This window comes from Antechinus flavipes, chromosome 1 (genome assembly GCF_016432865.1).
Source record: "Antechinus flavipes isolate AdamAnt ecotype Samford, QLD, Australia chromosome 1, AdamAnt_v2, whole genome shotgun sequence".
Taxonomy (NCBI): Eukaryota; Metazoa; Chordata; class Mammalia; order Dasyuromorphia; family Dasyuridae; genus Antechinus; species Antechinus flavipes.
This window is the reverse complement of record NC_067398.1, coordinates 364,218,907-364,241,082: the sequence shown is the minus strand read 5'-3', so window position 1 is coordinate 364,241,082 and position 22,176 is coordinate 364,218,907. Positions and strand designations below refer to the sequence as shown.

At 33.3% G+C, this 22,176-nt stretch overlaps 1 protein-coding gene across 2 annotated transcripts in view; it reads right to left on the bottom strand.

Moving 5' to 3' along the window:
* Positions 1 to 1,040: 1,040 nt before the first annotated feature.
* PSTPIP2 (proline-serine-threonine phosphatase interacting protein 2) overlaps positions 1,041 to 22,176 on the bottom strand; it is a 69,230-nt gene continuing 48,094 nt past the window's right edge. Inside the window, exons 7-15 of one of the 2 annotated variants that reach the window (XM_051969684.1) lie at positions 19,498 to 19,596; positions 16,094 to 16,139; positions 13,309 to 13,388; positions 11,049 to 11,147; positions 8,194 to 8,290; positions 8,005 to 8,083; positions 6,600 to 6,643; positions 5,400 to 5,457; positions 1,041 to 3,051 (exon numbers count right to left, since the gene is read on the bottom strand). In XM_051969684.1, the coding sequence (XP_051825644.1) occupies positions 3,045 to 3,051; positions 5,400 to 5,457; positions 6,600 to 6,643; positions 8,005 to 8,083; positions 8,194 to 8,290; positions 11,049 to 11,147; positions 13,309 to 13,388; positions 16,094 to 16,139; positions 19,498 to 19,596 (609 nt within the window). In that variant the 3' untranslated portion in view covers positions 1,041 to 3,044. The remainder of the gene's footprint in view (positions 3,052 to 5,399; positions 5,458 to 6,599; positions 6,644 to 8,004; positions 8,084 to 8,193; positions 8,291 to 11,048; positions 11,148 to 13,308; positions 13,389 to 16,093; positions 16,140 to 19,497; positions 19,597 to 22,176) is intronic. The other variant, XM_051969685.1, reaches the window with a different exon arrangement.

Genomic DNA, 22,176 nt, shown 5'->3' with positions numbered 1-22,176 from the left:
CTGCCTAATCCGAGGACCAAATCAGCTAAGGATAATATATTTTCAAGAAGAGCACTAAATATGTAGTCAGAGGACCTGGACTGAGAGGCTAGCTCTGCTTCTTTACACTTGTGTGACATCAGCCAATATGGTCCACCTCTTTGGGTCTCAGTTTCCTTGTCTGTAAAATGAGTGTTGAAAGTAGATGATCTCTGAGCTCTTTTTCAGCTCTCAATTCTCTAAATTTTGAAATTCCTCAAATGATGAGTCACCCTCACAAAACAGGCAAATTTTCAGGTCCTTCATTGTTAACAATCTCCTCTTTAGAAGAAAGATAAATCAAGATGAAATACATTTAAATCTACTTTCTCTTAACTGGCCCTCCTGCTTCATTTTCACTGCCCCTGGGCCCACCCCCATTATTAATACATTGCCACTTGCCACATCTCTAGTTGTTAAATGACTTAAGTGGGCAAATAGTTGTTTTCCATAGTCATTTTGACTTACATCTTGTCACTAGACTCTGATGATTCTGGAGGAAAAAAATGAGGCTGATGACTTCGCACAGCTCTACCTTACTTAAATCTAATTTACTTACAAGTCAAGACTTTATTCTCCTGATGCCATCAATCATCTTCAAGAAGGAAGGATAACAAACAACAATAAATTGTCCATCTTAAGTTCATTACTTTTATCCCTATGTGATACCCTTTCTCTCACACTCCCCAAATGATCCTATGTATCTTTTGCTCTTCTCTCTGATTCTAACTCATTTTAAATATTTTAGAGTTCTAATATTTGAATGGACTAGAGGATATTTTCATTCTCTACTGCCTAGTAACAGTAATAATATTAATTTCATTTGAATGTTAGAGGCTACATTTTATGTAAATTTTGTATATTCCCTAGTGCTTAGCATATTGTTCTATATATAATAGGCCCTTAATAAATATTTCTTGAAGTAAATGAGTGTAGTTCAGAATCAAAAAGAAAAATTTCCTTGAAAGAAAAAAAAAATTCAAAAGAAAAAATTCTTAGAAATACACACAAAACACCAAAAACTCCAGCAGTGCATTTAATTTTTTCTTTCTAAGAAATATTTACAAACACAAAGTAAAATAGAATCAAACTCTTAATATTTCTTTAAAAATTGCAACCCATGTTTTATAAGGGTCAATGTTGAAAAATTATCCATGCATATATTTTTAAAATAAAAAGCTTTAATTGAAAAAATATATATTGCAACCCTTTAAATCAATCCTTCCAAATAATTATATATTCCATATTTAAAATCCTATAGAGAAAGAAAAAGGTGAAATTCCTGAGGAAGTCAACAATAAATAATTTTTTTTTAAATAAAAATGTGTTCCCCCCACAAAGGAAAATTTTCTGACAATTTTTGGTTTGGTTTGAGGAAGTGGATGATCCTTATCATACTTTAATTTCTCTATTTTTACTATGGTGATATTACCACAAAAGGATATTCTGTTTCTGCAATTTCCTGGCTTGACCTCCTTCCAATTCAATAGGCACTTGTATCAGAAAACAGCAAATATTCAGTTTGCTGTCAACCAGTTTAATTCACTGAAGTGCTAAAGGATTGATTTATAGTTTATAGACAGAATAACATTGGTCCTTCATGTTGACATCTGTAGCATGCTAAAGAAAAAATTTTACATAAATGATATTATTTTAAGTTGGTGGTTAAAATTTATTAAGCATTTTAAGGGTGTTAGAAGTTATATGACTAATTATCATTTTGTAAATTATCAATCTTGTAAATTATCAATTTGTAAATTATACCTTAGGATCACAGAAGGACTACCAAAGTGCCATTGAAGTGTGAAGTTCATATATCTGAATGTTGTCCAAAGTCAAAAGTATATGTGTACAAGTATATATATGTATATTAAAACATACACACACTTATGTTGTAGGCACAGTATTATATACATTTGCAGGTGTATATCCATTTATGTGTGGACATATAATGGATGTCCACACATATATACATATGCACATGTATATACACATATACATATACTTTTTTTCTCTGAGAAAACCCAACCAGTGGTCATTTTATATCTACAGTATTATTAAGAAGAGTGAATAGACTACATACCATTCATCAGTGATCTATCCTAAAAATAAAAATGACATTTTGGTTCTTGATATTTTCAATAGAGGTAGGGCAGTGAGGTAGATAAAGAATTGTCCTCAAAGTGAGAATTTGAATTTAAATTCAAATTCTGCCTTTGACAAATACAAGTTCATTACCTACTGCTCAGTACCCCAAACAATTTTTTAAAGATTTCTATGAATTTCTCAACTGCATTACTAGAAAAATTTTCCACACCACAATTTGCTTAAATCATAGATCCTAACCCAGCCAGTAAAGCAACCTAGAAAATATACTTAGCTTAAATTTCAGCAGGACCCCTGGATCACTGAACACATTAAGAAACGAAGAAAAACAGACATAGTGGAAAACAGTAGGCCTACATCTTAGTTCCAGCTTTACTATTAGCTGCTGTACCTTGGACAATCATATAACTTTTCATGGCCTCAGTTTCCTCACCTAGAAAGTGAAAAAACTGGAGTAGAAAATCTCTAAAATCCTCTTTAGCTCCATTATTATTGAAAATCTTATAGGAATAACAGAAATCTTTTCCTTAATAAAACCATCTGTAATAATAAGAACTTAAACACTGATGACCTTTCTGTTGATGTTTCTGCTACACAGATTCAAATCTCAAAATTCTATAAACATTTCATTTTTTAAAAAATTCCATAGTTTCCAAGAAGAAAAGAAAAAAAAATTATCCACAATTGCTACTATTGATTAGGAAGAGGAATCTCTTCTGCCTGGATCTTACAGAATCTTCAGGGAACTTTCACAACTCATCCATGACAAATAGAACAAAAACTTGACCACTGATTTAAAATGTTAAAAGTTACAGAAGAAACAGTTTACTTCAAAGCCTTCATGACTAATACAAAATGGCAGCCAAATCTGTTCCAAATTGACTTCTTGTACAATTAAAGAAGCATCAGGTTAAGAGTCTTCAATTCCTGAAAAAGAATAACATCACATTATATTAGAGGGGAACATTCATGGCTGACCAGCTCTTGGTATGAATGACGGAAGAATTTGTATTTGTATGTGTGAGGCTCTTTGTATTCAAGTTCAATATATGTAGAGACCAAAAAAAGTATGTTTTCTTAGAGAGGAAAGGAGGTTGCAGGGAGCAAGTTCATAGAACAATAAATGTAATTTTTTATATTATTCAACAATTTGAACCAACAGAGTTATTAATATTCTATGTATACATTCCTGGTCTAGATTTTGTATTGATAATGATAAATGTTTTATGGTAATAGAGATTATTTGTTTTTTTTTCCTTTTTTATTGTTTTTTCCTAATAAATACCACCCATAACAATGAACTACCTTTCTTCCCATACTTCCATCAAACTGACTATTCTTACCTTTTGCCATTTTTGTGATAGTTGTTTTTAATTTCTTATATTTTCATAAAATTTATAGTAAATTTTTTTCAAATAAAATCCTCTTTCTCTGCCTCCTCCCATAGGCACCATTGAGAAACCAAGAAAAACAAAAACCCCTATTACAAACATTTGTAGTCAAGCAAAACAAATTCTTATATTGGCCAAAAAAAAAAAAAAAAAAAAAGATAAAGAGGTTTTTTTTTTAAATCCTCAAGCCAGATTTTGTTATTATTTGCATATTAGATGTTTTACAAACTAGAAGAGATAAGCAGGCCAGTTGAAGTCAACAAAAACGATTAATGGATTTATATATTGTTCTTTTATTTGTATTTAAATTCCAAAGGCTAAAGAGTTAATTAAAACCCTACTTACCCATTCAATAAAATTGATTCCCTGTGAAAATGTTAACTGAACTAATTCCCCTGCTTTAAGATACCATGCAACAAATTCAATTAATTATTCTTTATTGAATCTCTATGAAACTTCTGGGCAATCTTATTGAGTAAACATTTTTATATCACTCTATGTTCCGCTCTGTGGTTTTCCTCAAGTAACTTATCATGTATTTGAGCAGAGAAGATAAAGAAACGGAAAATAAGGAAGCAACTCAGAAATTCAAGTGCTAAATTGAGTCAATCCATTAACAAGTTTTTATTAAGAATCTACTTATGTACCAAGCACTGTGCACATATAATTTAATAAAATATAATTATTATTTTCTAGAACTATACAATATATCCTGTGAACCAACAGAAAGAAAAGAGATTAAAAGAATCAGCACAACCAACATAAAATGGAGGAAAATCTGCCTAAGTATATTTGAATATATTCATGGGACAAAAGTGTGGGGCTTTATTTCTTTTGCAGTGTAGTGTGCAAGAGTTTGGATCAGATCTCTGATTTTGTCAGAGAACTACAAATACGGAAGTTTTTTCCACCATTAAGACTGGCATGTTCCTGAGAGAATTGTTTGGAAGAAGAACTCAGGTACCTGGTCAGGATCATATGGCTTCTACCATCAGAAGCAGCATTAAACCAGGTCTCCCTACCAAGAGAATATGATACACAGCAACAAGGAGATTATGTGGTGATCAGTTGTGATGTCCATGGTCCTTTTCAATAATGAGGTAATTCAGGCCACTTCTAATGATATTGTGATGGAGAGAGCCATCTGCACCCAGAGAGAGGACTGTAGGAACTGAATGTGGATTGTAACGTATTTTCACCTTTTTTGCTGTTGTTTGCTTACTTTTATTTTCTTATTTTTTCTCTTTTTGATCAGATTTTCTTTGTGCAGCTTGATAAATATGGAAATATGTATAAAAGAATTACACATTTAACATATATTGGATTGCTTGCTGTCTAGGGAAGGAGGGTGCAAAGAGGGAAAGGAGAAAAACTGGAACACAAGGTTTTGCAAAGGTGAATGCTGAAAACTATCTTTGCATATATTTTGAAAATAAAAAAATCAGGTCTTCTGACTTCAGAGACATCCTTTTATCTAATTTAATGTAGTTCCTCTCAGGACAGAGATAAAAAATTATATGAGATAGCAGTATGATAAGTCACTTTATGGTCTACAAAGTCTTTTCTTCACAAAACCCTATGAAGTAGGTAGTACAAGTGTTATCATCCTCATTTTGCCAAACGAGCAAATTAATGCTCAGACATAAAGTATCTTATCCAAGGTCACTCAGTTAATGTCAGAGCTAGTACTTAAACTCAAGTTTTTGTGGTCCAAGATCAATACTCCCTCCATTTTATCATGCATTCATTCTCTGCATTACCCTAAACAATGATATGTACCCAGGGGTAATTCAGTATGTTTATCAAAAGTTTAAAAAAAAAAAAAAAGACTCTTCAACTACAGTTTGCCTAAATTTATGTCAAAATGGGAATAAAAGCTCTTACCATTGATGCTGGTTAGAGATAATGTTGCATTCAGTCACCAAGGAGTAATCATTATCCTCTGTGAAAGAGAAAGAATACAAAGTAAGACAAAGCTAGTATTTTTTCCACTGAAAATAACTTGCATATTACACTTGAAGTTTTACAAAGTGCTTTTCTCAAAATAGTTTTATGATATATGTAAAACAATCCTATCCCTGAGTAACACATATGAGATAATCAGATTGCTGAGCTGCTATTGTGAAACATGAGTTATATTAGAAGAAATGGACATGAATAAATATCTCCAAATCTTTTGATACTTTTATTAAAATTTGTTAAAATTCTTTAAATCTTAAAGGACATATTATTAAGAGACTTCTTTAAAGCATTTTGAAAAGAAAGCAGTGATCACTAAAAGCTAGCATAGATTCATCAAAAATAGGCCATGCAAAACTATGCTCCTTTCTTTTATAGATTAATAAATGGGCAGAGACCAAACTAATGCTATGTTTCTGTCTCTCCTTGTGGAGAAAATGTATAGATGTGGGCTATATAATAACATAGTTTGGTAGATTTGGAACTTCTTAAACACAAAACCTAGAATTATGAACTTTCTGCTCTATGCAAGATCATTGTGAGACAATGTGAGACAAGATTCAGTCTCTGCCTTCAAAGGGCTTACAATATAGCAGAAGTTCTGATGTGTTTACCTCTAACATTGTATTTAACACTATGAGAGAATCACTGTAAAATACTGTTTAAATCTTATTTTAAACAACAAAACCCATACACACAAACATTTAGAGAATAATTAAGGACTAAACAATATGCTAATGACTACACATGCAGGAAGAGTTCAAATAGAGGGGAAAATGAAAAATCAGCCCAACATCATGTGAAAATCAAACTCAATTTCTTCATAAGAAAGCAAACAAATTAGTGCATAGTCAATTAATCCAAAAGAACTACACTAAAGTACTGTCCTCATGGTAGCTCATAGAATAAACTACCTGAGAAAAAGTTCCTTTGAGCACTTTAGTAACAAAATCTCTTTGGCTGAATAGCAAAAAGAGATCTGCCATAATAAGCCAGAAACCTCATCATCACAGTGTTATAGGAAGGTTCTAGGCTTATTTTCATTTATATATCAAATTCACAGACTTGCTTTGAAGATAACTACTCTTACAGAGAATTTAATTCAAGTATTTAAAAAGGAATTACCCTCAATACCTAATGTACTTTGAGGAATTGGTGGAGGTCCTCGCCTGCAAAAGAGATGAAAATTAAATGTCATTCTCTCCTTAGATTACAATAAGCCTTTATTGTCCTCCTTTAGTATCAGGTTTGGTTTCTGTTTTGAGGGCTTCAAGAAGACTTTAAAATATCCAACATGCTGCACTGCCTTGCAAGAACCAATACTTCAGATGTAACTGCTATAAATACCTTTACCTCAGCATGGATTGGAAGCCCCTGTTTTGAATTGAAATGAAACTACAACTTTAGGGATTTGAATTTTTTACTGTACTCCATACCTGACCTCCTGTTAGACATTGGACATAAATGTATAGTTTCTAGAATCCTGATTACTTTTCTGACATGTAAGGATAAAAAGAAGTTATCCTATTCTTATTTACTTAATGAAAGCAAAGGCCCATTTTTTTAATGTTAAGATCTAACCAGCATTGCTATGCTACAGCAAGACAGGGAATACAACTTTCCTCAGAGTTAAAAATGAATATCACATAAAGGGAAATGAAGAAGCCTAAATGTATAACCAAGAAGGAATTCTAAAGAACAGCCATAAAGAATGTCATCAAGGAGAAAAGTATGATAAGAAGAAAAGATGGTCATGAGACAAGAATGAGAGATAACAGATGGAAAGACAGTTCTCCTGTGATGTCAGGAGAAAGTGAGAAAGGCCTCGTCACTTGGGACTACTATAAGGAACCTTTGGGAAAAGATACATAAAATTTGCACAGGATAGGCAGGCATGGATGGGCTGCAATCTACATTCCTGAAGGGAACTCCCAGATCAATGAGTTACATATACATTTAAATATCTGAGCATTAGTTAAATTCATAACAATAATTATTTGAAGTTGAGAGCATCTTTTATTGTTCTACCTGAACTAAGTTTGTCAGGAACAATGAAATTATTGACCTTTTTTCTTATTTTATACCTTAATGTCTATATTATTAAACCTCCAGTAATGTCATCCAGAGAATACAGTGAGTAAGTTACCAATTTAAAACTACCTTAAGAAATTAAGAGAGAAAAGGTCTGTTACCCCCCCCAAAAAAAAATTTTTTTTTTCCCAAAGAAAAACAAAGCTGTGGAATTATGATCAAGCTTGCTGGTCACAAAGGAAGCATATTTCCCTCTACTCTTTGTAGAGTTAGGAGATATTACATATACTGTCAGACATAATGATACATTGGTTGGGTTTGCTGAACTTTTTTTTCCCCTTTTTTCTTTTAAAACTTTGTTACAGTGATATTTCAGGGGAGGAAAGGGAGAGACACATTTGTAAATACGAGTATATGAAAATAAAAGATACTACTATAAATAAGTTTTAAAAAATGTTTTGTCTTCAAAGCAAGTTAAGAGCACCTACTCCATTATTACCTTCCCATATTAGGTCCTGGATTTCGTCCTGGTACTGCATTTCTCTGGGAGTTATAGAAATTTTCATATACAATAGGCGCTGTAAAAGTCATCAAGAAATAACATGTCAAGGGACAATTCTCCAAAATAAACATAGAATACTCTGAAGGCATTCTAAGACTGCTTCAATAACCGTGCTGAACTACTTACCTGGAGGCACTTGTCCAGTCTTTCTGTGAGCTACAAAATACTCAATATCCTTTTCAATGCTACACATTTCTAAACTCTTACGGACTTCTTCAAACATCTAGTAAAAGAGAAATAGATAAATCAAAAGGCACATTAACTCCATCAGCTGTGATACTACTCATTTACATAAAAGATTCATTAATAATTGGGATTCTTTCTACATTTTGTTTGGGAAAAAGAGGATGATTTGATAATACTTTCAGTGTTGATGTTAATGATTGCTCTATTATCTTAGCCTCACTGTTCTTGACCCTAGAAAGATCAAGTGTATCAAATGACACACAAAAAAATGTTATTACAATTTTATTTTGAAGTAAAAATTTTCATCCTATCCCTATGCCCTCAATTCACTATTCTAACTTAACCACTCATCAGCAAACATATCTAAAATCATTGGACATCAATATCACTAGACAAAGACTTCGTCAAAGATCTTGAATTCTGAAATTCTGTCTCTTAACAAAACATGTTACTTGTCACTCATGTTACTCATTTCACTTCTGAATTTTCTTTATTCTAATGAGGGCACTACCATCCTTCCCAACACCAAGGTTCTCAGCCTTAGTGTCACAGCTTTTTTCACTATCACTCACTCCATAAACTCAATCAGCTGACAAATAATGTTGTCTGTACCTTCCCCAAAGCTTTCACATTAGTACCCTTCTCACTGACAAGGTCTCTCTTCACTGTGCCTAACATAATTGAGGCTATTGCATTACTTGTCAGAAGGGTGATTTTATGGGTAAAAAGGAACATGCCGATTAAGTCTGATGTTGTTAGTCCAGAGAAAACTAGGATCAAAAAAAAAAAAAGCTTCATGTGAAACCCCCAATAAATAATTTACTTCTCACCACCGTAAAAATTTCATCTGGAAAATGAGCACTTTGAATTAGATGGGATCTAAGGTCCCCATCCTGTCTCAACGAGCTTGGTAAGGACAGATGCACCGATCCGTCCAAGAGATTCAAGTCTGCTTCAAGCCTGGCTCAAACCTAAACTATTACAGATCTTCCAGACCAAACTGGAACCTTAAATCTTAAAGATTCTCTAGGTCCCCAGACTACCTTTTAAGAATAACAGTTCTAAACTACTTCTTTGGCACTTGTTCTCCCCCTACCTTGTGACATCTCTGGAGCTGCTGTCTTGCAATGTTATGAAACCTTGATATTTTTTGCTTAACTTTTTATGCACGTGTTTCATTTCCCCAGCCAACTCTTTCAAAGAAGCAACTCTGCATTAGGATCTTTTGAATACTTCCAAGGTACCTAGCACAGCGCAGTGCATATCATAGGTCCTACAGTCAAATTTCCAAGTCAGACAGTTGATCAGATCCCCAGATCGGAATGAAAGATCCAGAGGCAAAGATATGTCATGGCAAATCCAAGTTTTATAATCTATAATATTTCAATTTAAAGTTCTTCATCACCTGACTCCCTATAATTGTGTTTACAAAAGAGGCAACAACCCCCATTTCCAGAATTTCCAACCTTTGATGAATCCATCTTATTATAAGGACAGCTTGGTATGCATTTCAAACAACCAAGCTCCCCTTAAATGATTCCCCCTTGCTTTTTGATGCGTCTGTGTCCAGATTTTAAAGTTGCTCTTCACTTTAAAGATGAGAGAAGGAAAGACTATGACCATATTTCTCTTTTCAGGAATATATTTTTTTTGTTTTCTTTGTTACAATGTATAAGATACCAGAAAAAGGAATATGGGGACTGAATGTGGATTACAATATAGTATTTTCACCTTTTTTGTTGTTGTTTGCTTTTTTTTTCTTTCTCATTTTTTTCCTTTTTGATCTGATTTTTCTTGTATAGCATGATAAATGGGGAAATATGTTTAGAAGAACTGCACATGTTTAACCAATATTGGATTACTTGTTGTTTAGGGGAAAGGGATAGGGGGAAAGCAGGGAGAAAAATTTAGAACACAACATTTTGCAAGGTTGAATGTTGAAAATTGTTTTTTCATGTATTTTGAAAATAAAAAGCGATTAATAAAAATTGTATGGCATACTATGTTTATAGTTTTATTTGTGATTTTTGTACTTATTTTGAATGCTTATTTGTTTTTGTTGATACTTATTAACTTTAGAAGGAAAAAGTTTAGACAATTGAATTCTACTATCTATAGATGAACAGATTCTCAGCCTTAGTGTCAGATCTTTTTTCACTATCAGTCACTCCATAAACTCAATCAGCTGACAAATAATGTTGTCTGTACCTTCCCCAAAGCTTTCACGTTAGTACCCTTCTCCTCACTGACAAGGTCCCTCTTCACTGTGCCTAACATAATTGAGGCTATTGCATTACTTGTCAGAAGGGTGATTTTATGGGTAAAAAGGAACATGCAGATTAAGAAGATATAGATGAACATATCTTCAGATAGAGTATTAGACTAGGAAACAAAAGACCTTGTTTGTAATTTCAGTTCTGTATTGACTCAGTATAAAAGAATAAGTAAGTCAGTTCCCTTCTCTGGGTCTCAGTTTCTTCATTGGTAAAATGACTACCTAGACTAGAGGATCTCTAAATTATCTTCTGTAGGATAGAGGATTTAGAACTAGAAGCCACCTTAGAGGTATGCCATTGAGTCTGATCTCTTGTCCTTTTAAGGGAACTGAAACCCAAAGAGATAATGTATGCCCAAAGATATACAGGTAAAATAGTAAGTGGAAAGACAGAATTTGAACTCAGGTCTTTTGACTATAAAGCCAACTCACTTTCCACTTCACCATGCTTGTAGTTCTAAGACTTTACAATTCAGTACAATAGCTATCTAACAGATCTGGAAATGACACTGCCACTTACCCCATCACTTACGACACATTGATGTGAGAGCTGATTCATGTGTTGCCACAACGCATTACGGAAATAGTTTATTCGTTCACATTCTTGGATCTCAAAGAACTAAGGAGACATAAATTGATGTACATTTATTCAGAAAAGGTGATCATATATGCTTAGTCTTTAGATGGGCAGTGAGTAACTTAAGGAAAGAAAACAAAATTCATGATCAATATAAATTGTCCAATTTGTATAATAAACCCAAACTGGCTTCCTTCCATCACTCAGTAAACTCCTAGGCCAGCTCCCTCCTACCATTTAGTTATGTACTCAGAGAATGAAAATTAATTTTAATAACAATCATAATTAGAAACCGTATGAGGAGAAAGAGACCTGAAACTCTAGGGGTTTTTTTGTTTGTTTTTTTAATGGAATATGTCACCCACCCCCACTTTTGAGAAACAATAGGATATGTTTGGTTTTTTTTTTTTTAGCTTCCTGATTAGGTCAGGTGATTTGGATTATTGTTCGACTTGGCCAGAGATGTTGTGCAACTTGGGAAAATATGTTTCATCACCTCTACCTTAATTTCTTCATTTGGAAAATGTGGAAAACATCACCTGGCCTATGTACCTCATGGAGTTGTTTTGAATAATCAAAATGCATATGAAAGATGTTTTAAAAGTTGGCAATACAAATTCAAATATTATTTTTCATTTTTAATGAGTGTAAATTGATCCAGACATCTACTTTGCCTTCCTTTTATGGTCTTTCCTCTTTCTCCCACTTTGATAAATGTTAGATGACTGATAGAAGCTTTGATCAGAATTGAGGGCATGATGGAGACTTGGAGGGGTAGAAGGGAAAATATTCTAAGAATATATTCCCAATATGATGATGATGATAGTGGTGATAACAGCTAGCATTTATATAGTGCCTACATATGTGTCAGGTATTGTGCTAAATGCTTTACAAACATTATTTTATTTGATCTTCACAACTATCCTGGGAAGTAGGTACTATTATTATTCTCATTTTACAATGAAGGAAACTGAGTCAAATAGAGGTTAAGTGCCTTCTCCAAGACCATACAGCTAGTAAATGTTTGAATTAGGATTTAAACTCAACTTTTTCTTCTTCTAGTCCCAGCACTCTATCCACTACAATTCCTTGCTGCCTCTTAGTACATATAGTGATAGATAGAAAACAGATACATATAGGCAGTAGAAATAAATATATAGAGTTCATTTTATATCTGCTTCTATATAGACAGCTAAGTGGCACAGTAAGTAGAGAAATGAAATCATCTTCATGAATTCAAATTTGGCCTCTAAACACTTCCTAGCTAGATGAACTTAATCTTGCTTGCCTTAGTTCTTCATTGTTAAAATGAACTAGAGAAGGGAAAGACAAACCACTCTAATCTCTTTGCCAAAAATACTACAAATGCGGTCACAAAGAGTCAAACATAAGTAAAACAACTGTACAACATATCTAAATCTTCTTCTAAATTGAGAAAAAGATGCCTGGACTTATGACTTTCTTGATTTGGGGGAATTTCTAGTAGGTAAACTCCCTTCATGGATGCAAATCACTAGCTTTAACTTAAGAGTCTTAAAAAGTTAACAAGAGCTCTGGGAAATTAAGTGAGATGCTATAGGATGCTGCAGCCAGTATGAATCATGGCAGACTTGATTTCAGGTCTTCTTGTCTTCAAAGATAATCTATACATATATTTGCATTTATGCATATATGCATGTGTATTCACATATATACCCAGAATAAAAAAAAATGGTTTTTGGATCAGCTGCTATTTTGTTTTACCAGCCCCAAAGCTTCAGTTCTTTCCTTTGCTGCGGATAATTGAGAATTAATTTATTCAAAAATCCTGACTGTAAATAAAAGGAAATATGTCCTAAGAAAGAGAAGAAGAGATTGAAAGAGAAAACAGAAAGCCAGGTTCTAGTTGCTTTAATATTCTGAAAGTTTAAGCAGAAAGAACTGGGAATCCAGAAATTTGAGTTCTAGTTCCAATTCTTCCACCTTTAAGACTTTGGTCAAGTCCTATCCTCTCGCTGGTCCTCTATATCATCTCTTAAATAAGAGTCAGTGAGAGACATCTAGGCAGGCATCCTATATGTCTTATAAAGTCCTTTCCATATCCTACATATTAAAATTCTATGACAACTGCAGTGTCTTTCTTCATAGTGAAAAGCCTTTACTTGTATATGTCAGTTTTCAGAAGCAACCCCGCACATCTGAAGTAGTTTCTTGAAAATTTTACCTCGCAGGCTTTAATGTGTTCATTCTGCCAGTCTTCCCTTATCTTCTCCAGCAAACTGATGTTCAACAAGTATGTTCTGTCTGTAAGAGAAATAGAAATTAGCAAGACAAAAGATGATTCTGTTTTTAAAAAATGAAATTAGGAATTCTGTTTAGTTGCAGTACTGTCCAAAGAATGTTAAGTATAATGTGGACATTATTATTTCTTTAATCCTCATGGTCTTCCTATAAAATTGGGAATTAGAATCCATCAATAGCCTCATTTTCCAAGGGAAGACCTTTTGTGGAAAAAAAGTGGGGGAAGGAGGGAGAAAGGAAGAGTATACTTTAAAGATATAAAATCAAGGTTTTTTCATGAATCCATGAATTTCCTTTTTCCCTTATTTCTACCATTCTATGGTCCACTCCCTTATAGTCTCTAAAAATGCAATAATAATAAATGTTATTATCTAGAAATAAATCCATCATATAAGTATATTCAACAAATAAAATTTAAAGAGTTGGAAACTTCCAAGGGTGATACCAATTCTCCATATAGCTATGAGTCAGGGAAGGAGAATGAAATGAGAAAGGGGAAATTTATCAAGTTGTAGTAACAGTAGTAGAGAAAGCATAAAACTATCCACGTAGCTCTTTGTTTAAATGGGTCAATGCACCAGACAAGGCTCCAACTGATCAGGACTGATTTCAATTCAGAGGTAGCAATGCCCTTTTCTTGCAATTAGCTCATTACTAGTTCCTTTCTAGGCTCCTTTCTCAGTGGAGTTCAAAAGTTATAAAACTTTTCCCTCCTGCCCAACTTCATCCTCTCATAATAGCCCTTCAGCCCTTCTTTCTATCTGTGAAAAAACTACATTTCTCATCAGCACTTTTGCTAATAAGAGGGAGGGAAAGGAAACAAGTATTTTAAAAATGCCTACTATGTGTCAGGCACTGTGTGCTAAGCAGTTTATAAATATTATCTTATTTGATCATTACTACTGGATTGTAAATTCTATTTTATCCCTGTTTTACAGATGAGAAAATTGATACAGATAAAGATTTAAGTGATTTACTCAATCACACAGCTAAAGCTAGATTTGAATCATTATTGGATTTATATTCAATCTGCATTTTCTTATAGGCTTTACTTTTAAATTTTACAAGTAATTGTCTTTCTTTGTGTATGTGTTTTGAACTTCCCTGTCACAATAGTAGATTTTTCTTGTAAGATTCTTTTATTTTGCTCATTTTTCTAGTCTATTTCTTGACTTTGGATTTTATGTTAGTATTGGGGCCTGCTCACTTCTTGGGAGCATCTGGTCTGACTTTATTTTTAGATCTTTTGACTGCTTTCACAATTCAGTCTGGGGGCCTATAATTTTTTGTGCTTCCAAAGTGGTGTGATCTAGGGCAAGATATGTTCACTGCCTTCTTGGTCACTACAAGTTCATGGCCTGGTTTAGATCTGTTGGATTGTATGTGATTGAGTGTCTATAGACTACTGCTAGATTGAGTCACCTTTAGTCTATTGGGAAGTTCTGCAGGTTCATAACAACTCAAGTGCTGGCTCCCTATGGGTTTTGCTGTTGTACTGTGGTTTATTCCATTTCAGAATTATGTGTAAGAATAAAGGTTAGAACTGAGTTAGAACTGGTCAAGAACAAACTATTGACTCCATAAGACATCAAAGAACAATAATACAAAAAACTAAAAGACTGAAAAAATAGAAGAAAATGTAAATATCTCATAGGAAAAAAAAAAACTGACCTAGAAAATAGATCAAGGAGAAATCATTAGACTACCTGAAAGCCATGAATAACAACAACAAAAAGCCCAGACATATTTCAAGGAAAAATTATCTGATAAGGAAGATTCCAAATAGAAATAAAATGATCACTATTGAATTGAGAGAAGTCCTTTGCAAAGGTACAAGGTTCTCCCTTGTATCTTATTAAAAGCAGGGTCCCCAATAGATCAATCACAAAACAGATGCCACAATAGTCTTCTACCAGACAATAGCAAACTTTTGGGGAATGCAGTATGACAAGAAGTTTTTCCCCTCACTGAAATATTCCATTTGAAATGCCAAGGAACCAAAAGGGGGGAGATACATTATGAGCCTCTGACCATGCTACTCTCCTTGCAGTGGACAGTGTCATTTAGTCCATCTATTTCAAATCCACTCATTTTTGTAGATGAGGGAACAGAAGTCCAATAAGGGGAAATAACTTGCTTAGGGTAACATTGGTAGTAAATGGCATAGTTGGGATTCTGACCCAAGTTCTTAGTGTCCAATCCCAGTGCTTTTTCTATGGGCTTCTATAAGAATAAAGTCCATCATCTAGGGCTCATTCCATTAGCTCTTTTCCTTTTCCAGCATCCTGTTTATGTCAAAAACTCCCAAAGCCAACTTTTTACTAAAAATGAATGTGAACTCTAGAGTAGTGAAAAACAAAGTCAACTCCTTCCTTTTCCTTCTCAGATGAAAGAATATCCTATATCTGAGATGCATAGGGAAAACAAAAACAAAAAAAAATGCCCTATAACCCTTTAAAATATATAACATGCATTAAGAGATTTTTGTTACTACCCAATCCTAAAATATTACTGCTTATCTATTTTGTATATATCTTATATTCATTTATCTATGAATATGTAATATGTAATCCCTAATCCTTGTAGAATACAAGCTCCTTAACGGCAGAAACTATATTATTTCTGAATTTATATCACTGATATCTAGCATCGTGTCCAGCACATATTAAATATTTAATAAATGTGATTATAAAGATAACCTCACTCACCAGAATCTTCTACAGCAGTCTTTGAAGTGGCCAATTTCACAAAGAGCTTTGAAAACAAAAAGAGAATGAGAAACCTATAGAATCATTCAATCCATTAGCAACTAAGTCTTTCTTGATGGCCATCCCATGTGATGGCCCTTTTAAATACTTGAAAACACGTCTTGCCTAAGTTTTTTCTTCTCAAATATAATTATCCCTAGTTCCTTCAACTCATCTTGGCATGCCATGAACCCAGACTTTTACTACCTTCATTTCCAAAGTCTGGATACTCTCTAGTTTATCAGTGTCCTTCCCAATACATGGTACCCAGAACTGAATATCATGTTTCAAAGATAGTCTGACAAGGACCCAGAACAATAGGAACCACCTAGTCCTAGACATGAAGTTTTTCTTAACACAAACCAAGATTGTGTTTGCATTCCCAACACTTAGTACCAGTACCTGACAGGTAGAGTATTTAACTACTTCTTGACTGTTTAGCACTATTTACTCCTAATCCCCAAATTTCTTTTAGACAAGCTATTATCTATTCCAATGCTCTAACTCTAACTCCAGCAGCATCTCTCCTATTCATCATGGATTCTTCAAAGTATAATAATCATATTCAAAGGTCTCTCAGTATTTCATGAAACCTGAATTGTTAAGGCAGTAATGGGTACTTTTATCAACTGCTTATTTATCTTGGCTTTTAATTTTCTTCTGTCCCCCTTGTTCTATCTTACCCAATCTGAAGAACATAATTCTTTTTTCTCCCCAAGGCAATTGGGGCTAAGTGACCTTCCAAGGTCACACAGCAAGTAAGTGTCAAGTCTGAAGTCACATTTGAATGCAGGTCCTAACTCTCAAGGCCAGCACTCTACTACACCATCCAGCTACCTCAAGAGCATTATTTTTGATGCAAGGGTGGGGTGGGGGGAGGAGAAGAAACAAACACAATAGGTATTGAATAGTTCCATCTTTTCTCTATTATCTATCATTTTTCTACAAACCTGAAGAAGTGAATTTATATCTTCTGGTTTTGGCTTATTGTCACCAACAAACTAAAATGTTGTTGTTCTCATAATTCTTCAGAAATCTCGGCTTATTTTGGCCATTATCACTCCTAATATGATTCTTAATGGATTGTGCTACTTTTCTCTAGCACATTATATGTACACAATCATTTTTGTACATTTTTCCAATCATAGAATTGACCATGAAATCATACTAGTATTTTCTCTGATTTTTCCAAATCCTATGGGTATTTTCTCTTCTCTAAAACCTCAGCTATAAATGTAACTATGTTCAATCTCTCATAATAATCCAAGGAGAGACAATGATTTTTCAACAAAGCTCTTTATCATTCCATTTCACAAAACAGTTAATGAATTATAACCAAATCATGCATTGTAAAACTCCTATAAAATGAACCTTCTTGAATTATCCATTATAACACTGTTCCTATGCCACCAATCCCCTATATATTATTTCAACAAGGTTTGAATTATTATATAATCAATAAATTACTTTAGTTGGAATATGCCCAGGGATATGCTGATAAATGTTTAACAACTAGCTCTTCAGAAAAATTGTATATATGACACACTTTTAGGTTTAATTTGCACTAATTCTCAAGTCTAGACAATCAACAAAACAAATTTTCTAATTTGTAACTTTTGCTGACTTCTCATTTGTAAATGCTCACATTGAAATTTTAATTATTGACTCTTTGAAGCCATTTCATACTAGCTTCAGAATATCCTTATTATGGTTGTATTTCCATATCAAGGTTATGTATACTTCTCCTTTTTGATGTTTAGGGTAATGTTCTCTATCATGCTTCCCCTCACCCCACCCAACAGGTCTATAAATTTGATGTCTTTATTTTCTTGCACTCTATCATCCCTCCTGCTTGATCTGTTCATTTAAAAACGTCAAACTCTTCCATTGAAGAATTCTACTTCCAAATTCCATTGTACCAAGTTCTGTTGGCATCCATGATTCCATATTTACTTTCTTGTACTAAAAATTCATATCCCTTTTGTTTATTAGCAATACTTGTTACATTGGTATACAATCATGTAAGACTATGAGCACAAGGTCAATTCTCCAGGTGATCCATCATGCTGAGTCAGTCCTCAAAACTAGGTCCACTATTGAGTGATCCGAGCAGTTAGAAGTTGTAATCCCCAAACAAGTTCACTTTGAATCTTAATCTTATCGTTAGAATCCCAAGGCAAAACAATGAGATGATTCAGGCCAGTTCCAATGATCTTGTAATGATGAGAGCCATCTACATTCAGAGAGAGGACTGTGGGATCTGAATATGGGCCACAACATAGCATTTTCACTCTTTTTGTTGTGGTTTCCTTAATTTTGTTTTCTTTCTCATTTTTTCTTTTTGATTTGAGTCTTCTTGTGCATTAAGATAATTGTATAAATATGTATGCCTATATTGGAATTAACATAGTTTTATCATATCCAATATATTGGATTACATGCCATCTAGGGGAGAGGGTGAGGGAAAGGGAAGAAAAAATTGGAACACAAGGTTTTTCATGGGTTATTGTTGAAAAATTATCCTTGCATGTAGAGGGCTGAAATTCTGAAAAGGTGTACTTGAATCTGAGATGGCAAAGCACTTAAGGCTAATTACCTATTCAATGTGAGATAATGGGTCTATATTTAGATGAGATGGTGATGTAATGGCTCTCCTCACCATTAGTGCTTGCTCAATGTGTGGTGGTGAGGGGATCATAGGCAAGGATTGGAGGGCTGGGGGAAAGAGGACAGAGTCACTCGGCTGCAGGATGAGGAGGAGAGAGGCTTGAGGCTCTGGCCTCCCCAGAGTCCAGGAGTCATCTTTGGCAAGATGTGCGACACTTCTTCCTTCACTTCTCTCCCAATGATTGATCTGGACTCTAACTGATCCTGAGGCCCTCCAGAGAATTAGCCTGGATATTATACTTGCATATGTTTTGAAAATAAAAAACTTCAATTAAAAAAAATAAAAAAATTTTTAAAAGACCCCCAAGGTATTCATCATGCTCCCTTTTTCACTTGTTACCGTCTTAAGTACAAAAGTAGTCCTATCTTCTGATTGCTAGAAATCTTTATTTTACACATGTTGCAAAATGAAATGGATATTTCATCCTTCCACATGAAAGTATCATTTATATAATATTGAAAAGAGATTTATTCAGTCACAAAATAAATATCAATAATATCACTAGTGTTCTTTGAATAACAATGACTTTGAAGGTAGATGATAGCAATAATTAATATTTAATTATGCTTGTTAAAAATAATTCTTAGTTACCTTCAACCAATATTTAGACCTCACATTATTTCTCTTTCATTTTTAAGCTCATGGTTTATGTCAATGGAGAAGGTGTGTTAGGGGGAAAAAAAGTCATTCTAGTTACCTTCTCTTGTTGCTTTGGAGTTGCTATATTTGCATTCCGATGAACTGCCTGTTCTGCATCATCTTTGTCTTTGCACTTCTGTTCATAGGTCTTCTTTGCCTTTATTATTCCAAAAGGAAAAAATCAGAGCAAGATGCCCAAGATATGAGACTGACATCATTAGTGCAAATTCTCCAAAGGAAATTATAAAGATGTAGATTAAATAGATTAATAATTTTTTTATAATGCAATGAAAACCAAAGTGAGAAACCACTTCTTTATCTCATTTTCACCAAGTAGTTAGTGGTAGCCACTTCAAAGGAAGAGACATTTTTTATAAGAGTATATGTAAACTATTTTTTAAAGAAAAAAAAGAAAATGTATTTGACTAAAATAAGCATGGAACTTGGTATAGACCAAAAAAAATAAATCAGGAAAATTTGTAATTTTAGATTCATAACTGAAAATCATAGTACTAAAATATAGCATCTACAAAATACTTTCCTATACATAAAAGTGTCCAGATTGGTAAGTGATTGTTAAAGATGAATGTTTTAAGTGTGAAATTGTGGTGACTATATTTAAATATATGCTGGTCATATCTATTCAAGCATGTTCATGAATTTATAATTTTTAAATTACACTATAAATTATGGCATATGTAGTTTTTACTATTACTTCTAATAATGAAAAAAATCAATAAATTTCTGTCATAAGTAGGTCAAAAAGTAATTAACTGATCCAACTACTTTAAGATTTGGTCTATTTAAACAAAACAAAATTCAAAACTGAGTAATCATCTACAAGGATTATTCATCTGGGGTACATGTACCCATAAAATCAATTAATTTTAGAAAATACATAAACTTGAGTAGGGAAAAATTAACTCTTTATCTTCAGTAACCTCTAACTAAATTATTCTGAGAAAAGTTTTATAAATTTCAACAGACTACCAAAGGGACCCATGAAACAAAAATGATTAAGAATCTTTGATCTTGTGAACCAAGATTGAATATTAGTAGAGGGTGGACAAAAAATCAAGAAACCTGCATTCTAATTCTGACTTTTAGATGAGATAAAAAGACAATGAAAAAGAAGTGAAATCATTGTAAAGTAAGTGAAAATGAAATAAGCATAATTGAGAAAATAATAAATATAATGACTAAAATAGAAAGAACAACAAAACAATTAAAACCTATGAATATTTTGGTTTTCTTTTTTATTACAATGAATGTGACAAATATAAACAGTTCCTTATATAGATAAGAATAGGAAACGACTTGAATATGGAACCATGAATATCTACTTTGTGCCCTGTTTGGTTTTTTAAAGCATATATTGAATTTAACATGGCAGTTCCAATACTGCCCTGTTCATTTGAGTCCCTTTCTGAACTTCTTACTGTTAGTTTCCATGTAATGTCTAAATGATTCAATTACATTCTTCCTTTTCTTTTTTGGGGGGAATATCATAAACTACTGACTCCTTACTCTCTTTAATTCTCTCCACTCATACTCCAGGCAATAAACAAAAACAAAAACACTCCCTCCAGTTATAAACTAAACAAAATAAAATTTAAAAACTAATTATGTATGAAAATGTCTATCTCACTCTACACTTTAGTTCACCAACTCTTCCAAGAGTTGGAAAATATGTTTCATTATCGGTTTTCTGTAGTTATGGATGGTCAGCACACTGGTATAGTTTTTAAATATTTCTTTCACAATCATTGTCCTTTATAATGTTGTATTCACTGTATAAATTGTTTTTCTAATTAATTTCATTCTACATCACTTTATACAGGTTCTCCCAGGCTTCTTTGAATCAGTCCTATGTACATTCAAAGCAGTAATATTCCAATATGCCATAATTTGTTCAGCAATTCCCCATTTGATACACATCTACTTTATTACTACAAAAATTACTGCTATAAATATTTTGGTACAAGTGGGTCTTTTTCTTCTGCCTTTGATTTTTTGGGGGTATCTTTCCTAACACTGATATTTGTGGTAGCAAAAGGCATGGTTAAACTAGCCCTTGTGTAGCTGAGCCAGGGGTTGGTATGAATCTGGCTATAAGGGAGCCCAGAAATAGTTATTCAGCCTAGCTCAGCTGAAGTATAGAAATGAGTAAGGAATAAAGTCACTCCAGAACCCCATCTGGTAAAATGAGAGGCCTGCTTCTAGAGCTGATAGCCACAGAAGCATCATTTAAGTATCTGATGACATTAAGACTTAAGCAGCTTTTTATATTAGTTGCTCATATAAAGTTCTGAGTGCTCAATGCACAACAAAAGAGAAACTATGCACAGAGGATCTGGATTTTAGGGCACTCAACTGTTGATTTATCCTGACTGATGAGAAAGAAGAGAAACTGCTACATTAAAGCTAATTCTGCTCAGTATGAAAGAATTACTCATTGGTGATAGAGAAATGATAAGAAGAAACCACATCTTAGGAGTGGGGAAAATGGAACAGTGGACAGTTGTGAGAGTATCCTAGACTTTAGAAAGTAGTTTTTTAAAAAAAATCTAAAGAAATAAGAAATGAAACTCTAAAGAGAAATTTTGTTCCCCATGTATGGAAGGTTCTTTAAAAAATTAAATTCTATGCTTACAATCACAGCAACTTTCAATGAGGAAGAAAAAGGAAATATATTTAAAGAAACTATTATAACCACATAAGTTCTTAGATGAGGTCA